The 14,200-nt window shown below is 34.7% G+C and overlaps 1 protein-coding gene across 1 annotated transcript in view; it reads left to right on the top strand.

The window, feature by feature from the left end:
• The window catches only part of LRP1B (LDL receptor related protein 1B), a 568,332-nt gene that overhangs the window by 462,179 nt on the left and 91,953 nt on the right, over positions 1-14,200 (top strand). Inside the window, exons 61-62 of the mRNA XM_026852527.1 lie at positions 13,017-13,205; positions 13,991-14,139. Coding sequence (XP_026708328.1) covers positions 13,017-13,205; positions 13,991-14,139 — 338 coding nt within the window. The remainder of the gene's footprint in view (positions 1-13,016; positions 13,206-13,990; positions 14,140-14,200) is intronic.

The raw sequence follows: 14,200 nt of genomic DNA, 5'->3' as shown, positions 1-14,200 counted from the left end.
ATTTGGGGCTTTCCTGGTAGATGAGTAAAATAATAACTTTTGAAATACTTATGGAATGAAATAATCTTTATCCCTGTGTTCTGCTTCTCACCTGACAGATAATTAAAAAGCTATTACTTTATAATTTGAGTTTTTTTAAAAAAGTTTTGCACTATGATGAATAGTTCTCATATGCCAAACGGTATAAATAAAGATCTTTCACTTTAATTCAAATATATGAAATACTCAGTATCTGTGTGCTGGGTTTTGGTTTTTTTTTTTCCTTTGAAATGAAACTGGTTTTGAGCTTGCTTCCACAAGCTTTACCCAAACCTCACAACTGCTGCTATCCAGGTAAAACTTTATGAATTTGAGCTATTTTAGGCTTTTATTTCATACTGTGTGCCTCCAGGTTTTTCCCAAACCAGAAGTTCATGAAATAACTACCTTATTTTCAGACTGAAGCTTTGCTGTGAGCAAACAAAACAAGTTTTCTAGCCCTTGAATTTGTGAATAGTAAGTTATAAATAGATAATGAGCATTTTAATGACAGTTATTTGAGATGGTAGATTGGAGAGACTACAGCAAGGTCTACGAGAGCTGTAAACATTCCCATTAACCTCAGCATTATTTTCCATGGTTTTTGTATTGAGCGCAGGACAGTTGTAACCTGCCCAGACAAACCCCTGAGTGCTCACTGGATTTCTGCTGACAGTCTGTTTTTCTGACAGATGGAGCGAAGTTCCATACTCCTCTTGATGTTATTCCCTGTGCTGCCATCCTGCCATTTTGTTCTCATACAATTATCTTCTCACTCTTCTTTCTGGATCTTTCAAATGAAATAAATTATAGCCAGTGTGTCTCTCTTATCCCTAACCTGACTTCAGTGATCAAACCTTTCTCAGTTTTCTCTTTCAACATGAAAGTTGCAAAAGTTTCTTTCTCAGATGTCATCCTATCACTAAATTTCAGAAGATATCTGCAAAAGGCCAGTCATCCTGTCTTTGGTGTCCATTGCCTCAGTTTCCAGCCTGTGGATGTCTCTTGCCCAAGTGGGTAAAATCAGCTTTTAGATGCTTTTATATTCCCAGAGTTAATGTCTTCCCCTGAGGATATGTGGCCCTAGAGAAGAAGGAAATTTCTCACAAAGCTACAGCTGGTACCAGTGAAGAGCAGTGTTTCACAAAAAAAAAAAAAATCTCATTCAACAGAGCACCACCACTGCTGGTGTTAAGAGAGCTGAATGCATTCATGACTCTTTAAGAAGCATTTCTGACTCTTAGGTATTACAGTGAAAGTGTAAGAAGTCAAGTATTACTGGACATTCTGTAGGATTTCATGCCTGATAATTTTACCATTTGTGAATGTAAATTTATAAAAATCTGGTACCAGTTAAATATCTGAGGTAAGCTCCAAAAGTGACAGTGCCATTGTGTAAACCTGGTATCATACTGCTTTTGAGGACAGATCTGGTTTAAGTACAGATGGGATATAAATATTTAAGCAATAAGAAACCTGCTTTGGGACATTTAAATTATGTGGGAGTCAGATTTTTCTCTTTAGCCAGTGCTGTTTGTTACTTTCTACCGTCAGGAGCTTTGCTCAACATGTGATTATCAACTAAAATCAAGTTGTAGAAAAGTTTCTGTGGATTTAACAAAGAATTGAGAATTCTCGATGCCTGAAACAGAAGAGACATGCTCATAGGTGCTCCAAAGGGTACTTTTGAGGACTTTGCAAAGCTCCTACATAATGATCGATTTGTCTTTAATTAGAATCTTTTCCCTGCCTCTCCTGTTCTCCTGGAACAAACTACCAAATAAATTTTCAATGTCTTTATGTTTCAGCACAAGAGTAGAAAAATATCTGGAAGATAAAGTTTAACCATTGCAAATTAATTGTTTTAATAAGGAAAACTTGGGGAGGTTCTGTGATTGAGGTTTAGAGGAGGTGAAATGATGATCCCTTCTAGCTTTCTGACATGAGAAACTAATCCATGTTGATAAGCACTTAAATGAGAAAGATCAGGTTTATATCTTGCGATAACCATTTCTTGAAAATGTATTGTTCACATGGATTTCATGGTTCATTTGCCTTTGTCATTTTAAGACACTTTGTATTGTCAAAGTTAACTTAAGGGATGGTTGAGTTTATTCTATCCTTTGTGTTTTCAAATTGGAGAAGGATAAAGGCACAGATATGATGACCATAAAATACTTACTCGTGGAGCAGAGAACAAAGTCTAAAGGGGAAGTATGTGAATGATGCAATCTGAAGTGCTAGTTTATCGTAAACTAAGTATTTTTTCACTTGTTACTTTGACCTTTGAGGATAAGGCTGGCTTGCTGTGAGTTTTTTTTCTGATAACATGTTTTTGGATCATAAATTGCCTGTTACAAAATGTATCAGGAAATGCCACAGTGATATCACAAGACCCATCAAATAATATCAGAATGGGTGGGTCTTATAGAGCTATATTATTGTATGAGACAAACTGCAGTGTTCTGTGCTCTGCCCTGTATGCTTCCTGAGGACAAACAGAACAATTTTAGGCTAATTATTGGCATGCTGTATGTTGAACCAAGGAGAGTTCATTCCATGCAATGGAAATTTACATGTATTTAGATCTTAGTGTTAACACTTTTTTGCAACAAGTATTTTTTTTCCCTTTCTTTTTTACAAGTCTTAAAGATTTTTCAGGAAAAGAGAACATCTGCTGCTTTTCTCTTGTAAAGTTCCTCTGCATTTCAATAGAGAAATGGGCTTTTATAATTATCAAGAGAGTCCTAGTAAGAACTTTGAAAACATGCTAACTAGGCAAGAAATCTTACAGTACTTGGGAGCTCTTCTTGTCGCTAGAGGCAGCAATGACCTTGCTTATCTATTTGAAGTTTAATGCTTGATTATGTAAACTGTCTTTAGAGCTTAGCCAATTTAGCACTGCAGCATTCACAAATGTTTTGCACAGTAAATGATTAAACAAGCATTGAAGCACTAATCTGGCTAAGCACTAAGCTGGTTTACTTCTGTGAGTTTAAAAATAAAAATAAAAATTAAGAATTTGTCAGACTTAACAGCTGCTTTTGGTTCCCACTGCCCAGAGGAGGTACAAGCTTTGCAGTTCCCTGGGTATCTGACTGCCTCATGCAGGTTCTCCTGTCCTTCAGAGCTCTTAAAACCCAGAGGTGCCTACCATTTCCCCGTTTCACTCTTTGAAGATGAGAATTTCAGTATAATGAAACTCTAAAAGTGGAATCTAATAGTCCATTTTGGGAAGTACAGAAGCTTCTCTGAGCTGACATCAGTTCTTAACCGTGTTGAGTTCTTTGATGTTTTAGACTGTAAAAACAAAAGTTGAGCACTTCGTTGTTTCATCTTGCAGGGACATGAAAATTAAGCAATGAAAAATTGTTGAACCTTAAATGGATTGTTTGTAAATGTCTTCTTCAGCTGTAATATAGTTAACAGAGAGAAACATTCCTATAGTGTCTCAATTTGGGAAAAAAAAAAAAAAAATATTCAGAATTGGCTTCTGCCCTAAGTGGTTACAAACCTCATATTCCATGTACATATACGCAAGTTTTAAAGTATCAAGTATAAGGTTTTTAGAGATTGCAACCTTTTTTCATTCTTAGCACCTGTAATTTAAAAAATTGCTGATTGTAAGGGCTTTGTAGGTAGAGGGTGAGTATTTGCGTCTAATTCTGAACTCTTCCACCAGTTTTATGAAAGAGTAAAACCAGTTATTTATGAAATTGTCCTAATGTAAAAGTAATCTAAGAGATTACAGAAACCAATTCCTTCCATATTTATACTGCAATTTTCATAGCACAAAAATTAGAGAAGTCTGAAAAGAGGGTTTCTCACAGCAGATGAGAAATAAACAGTAGTTCTGATATTGCAAAAATTTTTCCCAACTTTTGAGGGGTTTATAGAATTACTCATTCTCGCCACATCTGATGTCACAAACTGATAATTGCTTCACCGCCACTGTTTCATTCTAGATTGTTTTCATAATTGGTCAGATAAGATTCTTCAGTTCATATGTCATCCTAAATCTAATTGTTTTGTAGAATATTACTGTATTCTGTCTCTTTTAAAGGATAATATCCAGGAAAAAATAACACAGACTTGCTGTATTAATGTCAATTCACGCAGTTACATTAAGGGTTTACAGTCTACAGTTCATGGAGCCCAGTTTATGAAAATTCCCGAGGTTGATTTCTGTATCTTCCACCATTCTGGTGATAAAATGCCCAAACTTGTTTGGATTATAAACTTCTGAAAGTAATTTTTCTACGTACTCATTAAAAGCTTAGCAAACATTGACTGTATATTTCTGTATGAGCTGGACATGTGCCATCACAAATTTTAAAGAATGGGCATTACTTTCCATGCAGTTGTTGCTGTCAGAAAACAACCAGAACAGCGAACTTAAAATTCAGCCTTATGTCACAAGTTCATATCAACACAATCAAACCCAGGAGGGTTTTTTTGATGAAGAAAGCTGCAGTGTTGAACGCCTCCTGTAGTTGTGATAGAAGATAAGTGAGATAAACCAAAGGGGATTAGCAGTTCATTTTACTCCTAGTTGGATGATGGCAGGAGCATGGAGAGGCAAAGATGAAAGAAGGAATAGCTCAGGGGGCAGAGTGGGGATGAATACTGAAACCAGCAGCAAGACTCATCTAAGGTGTAGGGGCTGGTAGGCACGTAAATGGTCTCTGTAAATCTGAAAAATAACTCAAGAATCTTTGAAACTCATTAGTACACTATGAGTTGTTCCACTTGAATAGTGACTTGGATATATTTGAGAATCATTTAATCACTGCTGTGACAGCATGCTACTCTGTACTGCCACGGGGTAACTGGCATATAAAAACTCCTCACAGTGAAATTAAAAAAAAAAAATAAAATATTTCAGTCCTAGATTTGATCGACTGATTTGTGAAAATTTATTAATCTCTTCTCATGGTAACATTATAAGTCATACGTAGAAGTCAGCTTTAATACCACATATATATTTGTGCCTTAGGATGTTTAGATTTAAGTCTAAATTGCCTGTTTCTTTTCTGATACTAGTTTTGAGATGTATAATAATTTTCATGTGAGTTTATTATACTGAAATATTCTGAGTTTTCACTACTGCAATTACATTTTTTGACTGGCAAAATATCCTGCCACTTAATGCTAGGACTTATATCTTCCATACTTACCCAGTATGGATGTGTGATATGTTATATTTGCAGAAATATGCATGCATACACATGTTGTTATTAAAAATATCAGTAATATCATCCTTAAAGTGTGTTCATGTATATTTTTTTCTGTGGCATATGGCTTCAATTACTGGAATTAATGTATGTATTCTATGAATGATGTTTTTTTCTGTTCGCTGAGTTTGATAGATTTGTTTTTTTAAACAAAGTGTCAATTTAATAAAAGTAACAGTGATTATAATCACTTTTTATTATCATCTTAAAAAAATAGTGTTTTAATGTAACATACGTACGTTTAATTACATTTGTCAAAATTACATACTTTTTCACAAGCTTAATAGACATAATCTTATTGTCATTATTCATTAATAATTTCATTGTTTAAGCGCTTTGAATTCTTTATCAAAAGGAGCAAGTACCAGGAGTAAGTACTATACAGAGATAAGAAAGGACTGACTGTGTCTCGAAGAGGTTACAAGTTGAATGTAAAATGAGACAAAAATGGTTCCAAGGGAGTTCATATGGAAAGAGGACAGTATGGGCCAGTAATTGCAGCACGAGAGATCATCAATTTCTAAGTTTATTTGGTTTTGTAGGTATAATGGCTATTTTCTTATTAAGTGTTGTTCTTCCTTGATGCACTTTGTCTTCAGAGGATTCTTCATTCTTCCTAAGAATTTATCACTGCTTCTGTTTGGGTCAAGATGTCAGTAGCCTTTTTAGTTTTATTTTATTGCAGGTCAGAAAATCGAGTTTTAAAGAGTGGAATGCAAAATAAGGTGGCCTGGTTTTTAAGGTTTGATCACCAATGTAAATTTTATGTCTTTGGATGCCAAAATTCCTAAACAGAAACTGCTCTAATGCCACGATGGGGAAGAAGATAATTTAAAATTTGCTTAACAAGAATTAATTATCTTTAGCAGTTACTTACCAGCACTGGAAGTCTATCTGGGTGAATGCATTTTTTGGAAGGAGCACGACAGGAATCTTTTACCCCTTCTCTTTTCTAGACATTGTACAAGGTCATGGCAAGGTTGCAGTGCCTTTCTGGGTTTTTTTTAGAAAGGGAAGGAGCAGAACTGATCAGCCAGCTTCAGCTTGAACAGGAGCTGAACACTAAAGAAAATCTAACCTTGGTGGACATGACAGAGCACAGATATTTTTATAGAGTTTATTGGTTAGAAGAAGTCAGCATCTGTCATTTTTAAGGACACTTTTTCTTGGCACATGGATTTTATTATCTGACAATGAGACCTGTTGTTGTTGTCCAAATATTTGCTTTTACTTTTGGAAATATTTGTGTTTCAATTTAAGCTGAGTGAGGCTGGACTCCACTTCCGTGAGGCTTCTTCAGTAAGCATAGTTATAGTTAAGAAATCATAGATGGCATGATTTTCACCCCTTAAATCAAATGAACATTTTTTATGCTTAAGTAGAGGTGCTCAGAAAATATAAGGGAAACAGAGTTCACACAAGAGAAAAGTAGACATGTTTGTCATAGATATGACTTACAGCTTATGAATGTATATTCTCGAATCAAAATTAATGCAAAATGCAGGAGAGAGATATGTACATTTTAAGTCTGTGCATGCTTCCCATATGTCTACATAATCATGTTCCCTTTTGTGGAGATATGTGGCTTTTCTTCCCTTAAATTCATGTAACACTTCATCTCCCTTTTAGTATGTTATCTATTGTCATTTTTATTTGTTTTCAAGTATCTAATAATTTCTATTTTCCACCGCTTCTGTTGAAAGCCTCCCCTTTTTTCCCCTTTTACTACCTGACTGTATTTCTTCCTCCTGTTTTCTGCAGCTTTTTGATAGGTCTGTACATTCCTTCTCTTTTCTACCTTCTTTTTGTTATCATATTTCTCATCTGCCGTTTGGTCAAGCACTGTTTGGGATTAGCATTCAGTGTAAGAGAATCCATGATTTATGTATCAAATCAAACCCCAGTAGAGAACTAGAGGTGGCAGCAGAAGGGCTGTTAGTAAAGGGGGGATTTCAAGGGACTTGCCCATCTCTGGTAGGAGGCAGCTGTGGTAGGAAGAGGAATCACTGAAGCAAATTTCGGCTGGAATTTTTTTCAGATATTAGGGGGGTGATTTGGCATTCCATGTCTTTTTGTCTCTCATAATTCTTGAGTAGGTTGTTGAGTATGCCCCCATAATGCATTTTATTGCACAAGGAAGATGAGCAGGGTCTTGAATATTAAAATAAGTATCAGTTTGAATTAGTAAATTGTGTTGCTGGCACAAAGTATAGCATTTTTTACTCATATATGATACGTAGTGTAAATTGCTATGAAAACTGCACATGAGTTCTGAGATGTACTCTATCATAAACTGTTAGGGATTTGAGTCACTGAAATAACTATTTGGGACTCAGTGGAAGCAGTCAGCTGAATCATGCTGTTCAGGCAAGGATTTGTGAAAGGGGCTGAAAGCACTTCTCTTCCCTTAGCAGGTGCCCAGTGTGCCTATCTATGATGATGCCCTCTGTGTCCTGTGGTGGTTGGGCAGTTATCCCTTTTCTGATTGAACTGCACTTCGGTTATACTTGAGATTTCTTCACGTGAGCAAAAAGAAAGGGAATATGCATGGGTTACAAGGGATTAGTCAAGGATTTGATGCTCTAACATTGAGGGGAAAAAACACTTGTAGTAAGTACTGGTCTAGTAAAATACTTACAGACTGCTAGAGCTGTATCCAGTGGATTAGTCTGCAGGTGGGGTGTTTTATTAGTTAATTTTTCTGAGTGTTTTGAGATATATATATTGAGCTTCAATTTACCTGACCCAATTTTGGAAGTTTAGAGGCCATAGGGTAACATTTTTATGGGAAACTTTAAAAAAAACAAAACAAAACAAAACAAAAAAAACCTACTGAATATGTAAGTAATTCTAGAAAGAACCTAATACTAATTGAATGCAATTCCCCTGGCTCTTTATTAAAATATGACTATTTAAATTCTGCATGAATTTGCTGGTCAAGCTCTGACCCTTACGTTGGTGTAATATAATTTTAATTTTTAACAGAACATACTGCTTTTTTACTAATGGATTGCCAAGTAGACATCTTGATTAAAAGTTTTCAAATAGGTAATGCAGGAAAAGCAGAGAGGTACTTACCAATTACAACTAACCTGGCTTTACTTTGAATTTGAAAAAAAGTCGTTCATTTTCACAGTGCTTGTCAAAGAAAGGAGAGCAATTAGTCTTGCTTTCCTGTTTAAAAATGTGATTCGCACCATAATGTATATTGGGAGGTTAGTAATTAGTATTGCAACATATAACTAATCTATGTCATTTATGAAGGAGTAGATCAGTAATGCAGCTAAGGTTCTTTTGAAGTTAAAGGAAAGACTGAAGAAAGTAAGTCAGTGTTTCTTCTACTACATCATACATTTATCATAAATCAATAACTGTCACTGCCTGAAATTTTGGAAGGCTTGAAATACTGACATCCTCAAAGGCAAAGAATAAAAAGCGTGAGAGACTGTTTTACTCTTCCATCAGAAAATAAGATGTAAAAATTCCCTCACAGTTTAAAGTTTTTTGGATCGTTCATAGTTGTCAACTGGAGATTTTATAACCTTTAACATGTCAAAAGTTCTGATGTTTCATTGTTGCTAATATACTAAAAAAAAAGTAAAGAAAAATAATATTCAGCTATGATAGAACTGTTCCTCAAACAGTAAATCAGAATTAGCTGCCATTGAATGCCTGTTTTCAGAAACTTCTCTCAGATTTTACAGATGTATCAACTGCAAGAAAATACATTGAGTTTTATGAACAGCTTGGAATAATTTTTATAAGAGTTTTTATATTATATAATTATTAATTCTTTTTATTTTATAGGAAGTTTTATATTTTTATGGTCAGCTTAGATTTTTTTATAAAAGAAATATTTGTATCCAATGATACTATACTATTTTTCTGTGTGTTTTACTTTACATAGGTTTTTATTTACCTTTATTTCTTTTTATTTTATTTAACATAGTCCATTCATTGCTTCCTTGATTTATTTTTTTTTAAATAATTTTCTCAAAGTTTTGTAGTTGCAACAGAACACATACAGCTTTTACAGCTGTAAACAGTGCATTCTTCTGAAAGAATTTTGACCAAGTTTGTGTTGAAGATTGCTTAATGAAAAGTTAACTTTAACACAGAAACCCATAAAACTTATGAAGTTACTCAGAAATAAGAAATAGTGGCAGCACAAACGCCAACCCTAATCTGTGAGTGTTTAAACCATTGATAGTCTTAACTTTGGACCAACAGGTGGTAATAACACAAAATCCAGGTTTTAGAAACAGATACACTCTGTCATACTTGTTTTAAAGAACATTAAAAAAGAGAGTATATTTGTTACATTGATATTGTGGTTTTGTTTTTTTTAAGATAAACCTGGTGCTTACAGAATAGGCTTTAAAAAAAAAAAAAAAGTCAAACAAAAACTAACTCGAGTCAATGAACAGTTTTCTGAAATGCAGTGCTCTAACTGTAGTATTTAACATCTTGTGGCACACATTTAACTTAGCCTCCTCTCAGTAAGGTGTGCTGAGACAATTCAGAGAGTGTCTGTTCCTCTCCTGAATCTTCTTTAGTTCATGAATATAAAGTTTCATCTGGATTCTGATGTATGCATTATCCGTTGACACTACAATAAATTGTACGGTAACCCACAAACATACACAGAAACAAAACTAAGCATTTACTCAATCATCTTTACTCAGGGTGTGGTGTTTATTTGTAATTCCTGGATGGCCAAAAAGAGGATGACTGTGTTTTCCATTAGTGGGAAATAAGACGCAAAATCAAAATTATTTTCCAATGTAAATCCTCTCCATGTGTGTTAAAGCTTTTATATGCTCATTTATTCTGATTTAATCTTAACTGTGATCAGAATAAAAGAAAACAGACAGAAGAAAGCACTTTTGTTTTATTTAGAAAGGCTGGGGTGTTATCTTTGACATCTTTAATTTGATGTCAAAAATAGGAGCAAGGGTCATAATTTATATGAACAAATATTTTTCCATAACTCAAAAATAAAATAAATAGCTTTGTGAATAGCTTCAGGGTTTCACTCAGAGTAGCACTTTCTGTTATTCCTTCCTACTTCTTCTGTCAGCGTGGTTTGTATTTCTCGTTAGAAACTGCCCTTTAAGAGCAGTGGGGAGTTTCCTGCAGTTTTACAAATACACCTAAAATTCCTGCTTGTCTTTTAATTTTTCTACTGTAACACAATCATATGACTTAGAAGCTACAAGAAAACTTTCAATAGCAAATGTTTATAATCTACCTAAAATAAAATTGCTGAGCTTAATATACCTAAGGCTCTGTATATATAGCACAATGGATTGGGCTCAGTTGTATTTAAAATCCCATGGTAAATATAATAGCACAATAAAGCAACTGAATTACTAAAATTTGGTGAAGTAACTAACGGGGGAGAGTGGCAATGAAGGAAGTCTGAGAGAGTAATTTTTTCAGGTATTTGCTGAAATATGGGATAGTGGTTTAAACCAAAATGTGTTTCTTGTACAGAGCATGCATGTACACAGGTTTTGATGAACTAATAATTCTGAAACAATTCAGAAGTATAATTTCCTTTTTCCCAATGACAGGAATGTGTACATTCTATGTTTCCTTAATAAATTGCATTAATCTAGTAGTAAGCATATGATATAATTAATATTCCAAATTAATAATTATGCTGAATGATTTTAAAAGTAATTCACTTTTTAAAATTAAAATTAGACATATATGCCTTTTGTGGAACAGTATTAAGTTGAATACACCATTATCAAAGGTGCATGCAGAGCTCAAGAAGGTTCAAGGAAAAATCACACATGTTAAGCAAAAGAATGTAAAAAAAACAGGCAGTGACCAGGATTTAACTGCTTAGGTTCAGCTGTGACTGATGCAGGGTTTCTTTCACTGTTTACAGTACTAGAGATCCCCCCACACCCCATACTGCATCCAGGGTGAAGCTCGGTATATTGTCCAGTCTACAGCTTATTTTCCCTGCCAAGGGAGTTATTTAGTTTACTCCAGAGCAGAGTGGGGATAAAATTAACATGCAGGCAGTCGATCTACACAGGCGATAATACATACATGTCTTCCAGTGGATAGACTAACCTTGCTCTAGCTATTGGGTTTTTTTTTTCTGGATCTGGAAATATTTTCTTGCAATTTATAGTGATAAATCAAATGGTGAGAAAATAAGGAAAATGAGGAAAGAGAAAAAGAAACAATATAATGGAATACCTGTACTTAGAGTTTTCTCTATTCTTGTTTTGTTGTACTTGATTTCTTACTTTGGTGGCCAAACAAAAAAGTAATGGTGCTTCAAGAATTCTTCCCTTCCTCGCTCAGAGGAACAGGATAACAGTCACCACGGGGAGTGATTCAATCGTGGTTTGTAGACCCTCTTTTCACAATGTGATTCTACAAATAAGGGAAATTATAAGACCTTTTCTTGGGGGTACTATACTATATGTAAGAAAGCATGCCAAAGTTGCCCAGTTTAGCTAATTTCTTAGAAATGTTATGAAGCTCCTTAAAAGAATATCATCCTGGTATTTCAGTATGATGGGTGTGGTATATATAAACATACAAGACAGGAAAATCATTTCAGGTTGAAGAAGCAAGGTTTCCTTTACCAGAAGGCAACATACCCTACACTGGAGTTCACTATCAGCAAGACTATTATGTAAAAAATTTAATTTGCTAAGTTGTCATTCCATGTACTTAGTCATCAGTGAACTATGAAACGTTCCAGCTGGAATCTGAGATTTGTGAACTCTATTTATATTCCAGGTAAAAAGATGAAGCTATTTTCATCTAAGAAAAGAAGGTAAAGGTGTTAAGGATATGCTTGTTAAAAATGGCAGACTCAGCTGCTCTGATCTACCTTTTCAGCTCTCTCAGTAATTAGAATGATTCAGCGACAAAAGATTTTAATTTTAAAAATTGACCGCTGTGGTCAGATATTCTCCTGTGACATTTCTGATTACAGCTATATATGTTAAAATAAAAAAAAAAAAAAAAAAAAGGGCATGAAGTTTGTGTTTACCAAGAAGAAAAAGTTCAGGATTAAAGAGTATACAGTAGAATAAAGAATGCTCCAAAGCTTTTTCTCTCTTTTGTCCTTCCATCCCTTTGAAAAGGATGTTGGCTCATGTTATAATTATGATATTATAACAGGGAGTATAATATTTTTATTTTTTTTTAAATTGTGTGTTTGGTTATGGTGGGAATAAACAATAAGCCCTCTTACTGCTATGTTTATTTTAATGCCAAGCTTGGTTGTTGTTTTTTTTTTTTCCTGTCTCTCTTGGCACTGTGTTTTGTCAAATTAAAATACGGTTAATTGTCTTAAAGGGTAATAAACACAGTGCATATGGAGATGTATACCTTACAGTTTGGATGTTTTCTAATAACTTTTATTCCCCTGAAACACCAAATGAATATTGGCCTTCTGTAAAGAGTAGGTTAAGTTATATTTATGTTGTGTACAACTTTTAAGCTTAACATGTCGTTGGTTTAGAATCTGGAGGTGATTTTTGTTAACTGAAATCCTTTCATTTCCTTAACACTGATTGGGCCAAATAATTCTAATCAAGCAGAGCTTGTACCCCATCCATCTTTATCGTAACTGGTAATAAAGAACCCTCTAGGCTTGACATACTGTCATGACAGTTATTCTCAAGACATTATATAGCAGTTGTATCCGTCAAGCCAGGCAGTATGGAATGTTTTAACTGGCAGTCTTGCAAGAGTGAACATTAATCTTAGCATCCCTTCTTACAGTCCCTAATCAAGATATTCCAGGGGTGATTGCGCTGACGTTGTTTGAAGACTACGTCTACTGGACAGATGGGAAAACCAAATCACTCAGCCGTGCCCACAAAACCTCTGGATCAGACAGACTATCGCTGATTAACTCATGGCATACCATAACAGACATCCAGGTGTATCATTCTTACAGGCAACCGGATGGTAATTATTCCGTCTATACTTTCTGTACAGCACACTGACGTATTTCATTTAGTAGCCAGTTGCTGAGTTAGTGGCAGCTCGTTTATCTGCAGTGATTTATTTTTAGTTCTGCTTTGTTTCAAATGGTGTAAGTTTTCAACTCACCATTTTTAAATACAAATCTGTCTTTAATCTTGGAAGTATATCTGGTATGAAATAATGTGATATATCTTGTTCAGGGGCGAGATACCAATTTGGGTGCTTAAAAGTTAACCCAGATACTAACTGAAAGTACAGAACTGGTAAGTCACATTACAACACAAGTTACCAGTTATCAAGATGAGAACAGTGTGTTATGAAAATAATTAACCTTATTATTTAAAAAGAGAGTATTAATAATACAGAATACTGTTATTTAGAAATTTCTTGGACGGAGGGAGTGTCAGAGAATGCAGGTGTTATGCTTGTGTCTAATCTGATGTCCCCGTATTTTAATGTAACTGGATACAATTTGGCACTTGACCTAAATAAGCTAATTTTTTTGTCTCAGTATTAAAATTCTCTAGTGCTTTTTTCTTCCTATCATTCTTTCAGTACTGAATCTACATTCATAGTAATAATTATTTTTTGCATAGAGAGAATAGCTTAAAGGCAAAAGGAAACGGTTGCATCTTACTGCTTTTTGATTTGAGACGTTCCATTGTAAGAACAGTATGTGTAATACATTTTTCTTCCTCTAAAAAACAGATACGCTGAACCATACTGAAATAATAGGCTCTGATATGCTTTTCCTATTCTGTCCTCAGTGTCTAAACATCTGTGTACAGTAAACAATGGTGGTTGCAGTCATTTATGCCTTCTGGCCCCTGACAAGATGTATACTTGTGCCTGTCCCACTAACTTTTACCTTGCTGCGGATAACAAGACGTGCTTATCAAACTGCACTGCCAGTCAGGTAAGGGCAGAGGTGTGGGAGAAGGAGGAGTGGGGCTTATATTTTACTGTGTTTCCACCTG

The sequence above is a fragment of the Athene cunicularia genome, assembly GCF_003259725.1.
Source record: "Athene cunicularia isolate RWA chromosome 7 unlocalized genomic scaffold, athCun1 chr7_part1, whole genome shotgun sequence".
Lineage (NCBI taxonomy): Eukaryota > Metazoa > Chordata > Aves > Strigiformes > Strigidae > Athene > Athene cunicularia.
This window is presented reverse-complemented; position numbering and strand designations above follow the sequence as displayed.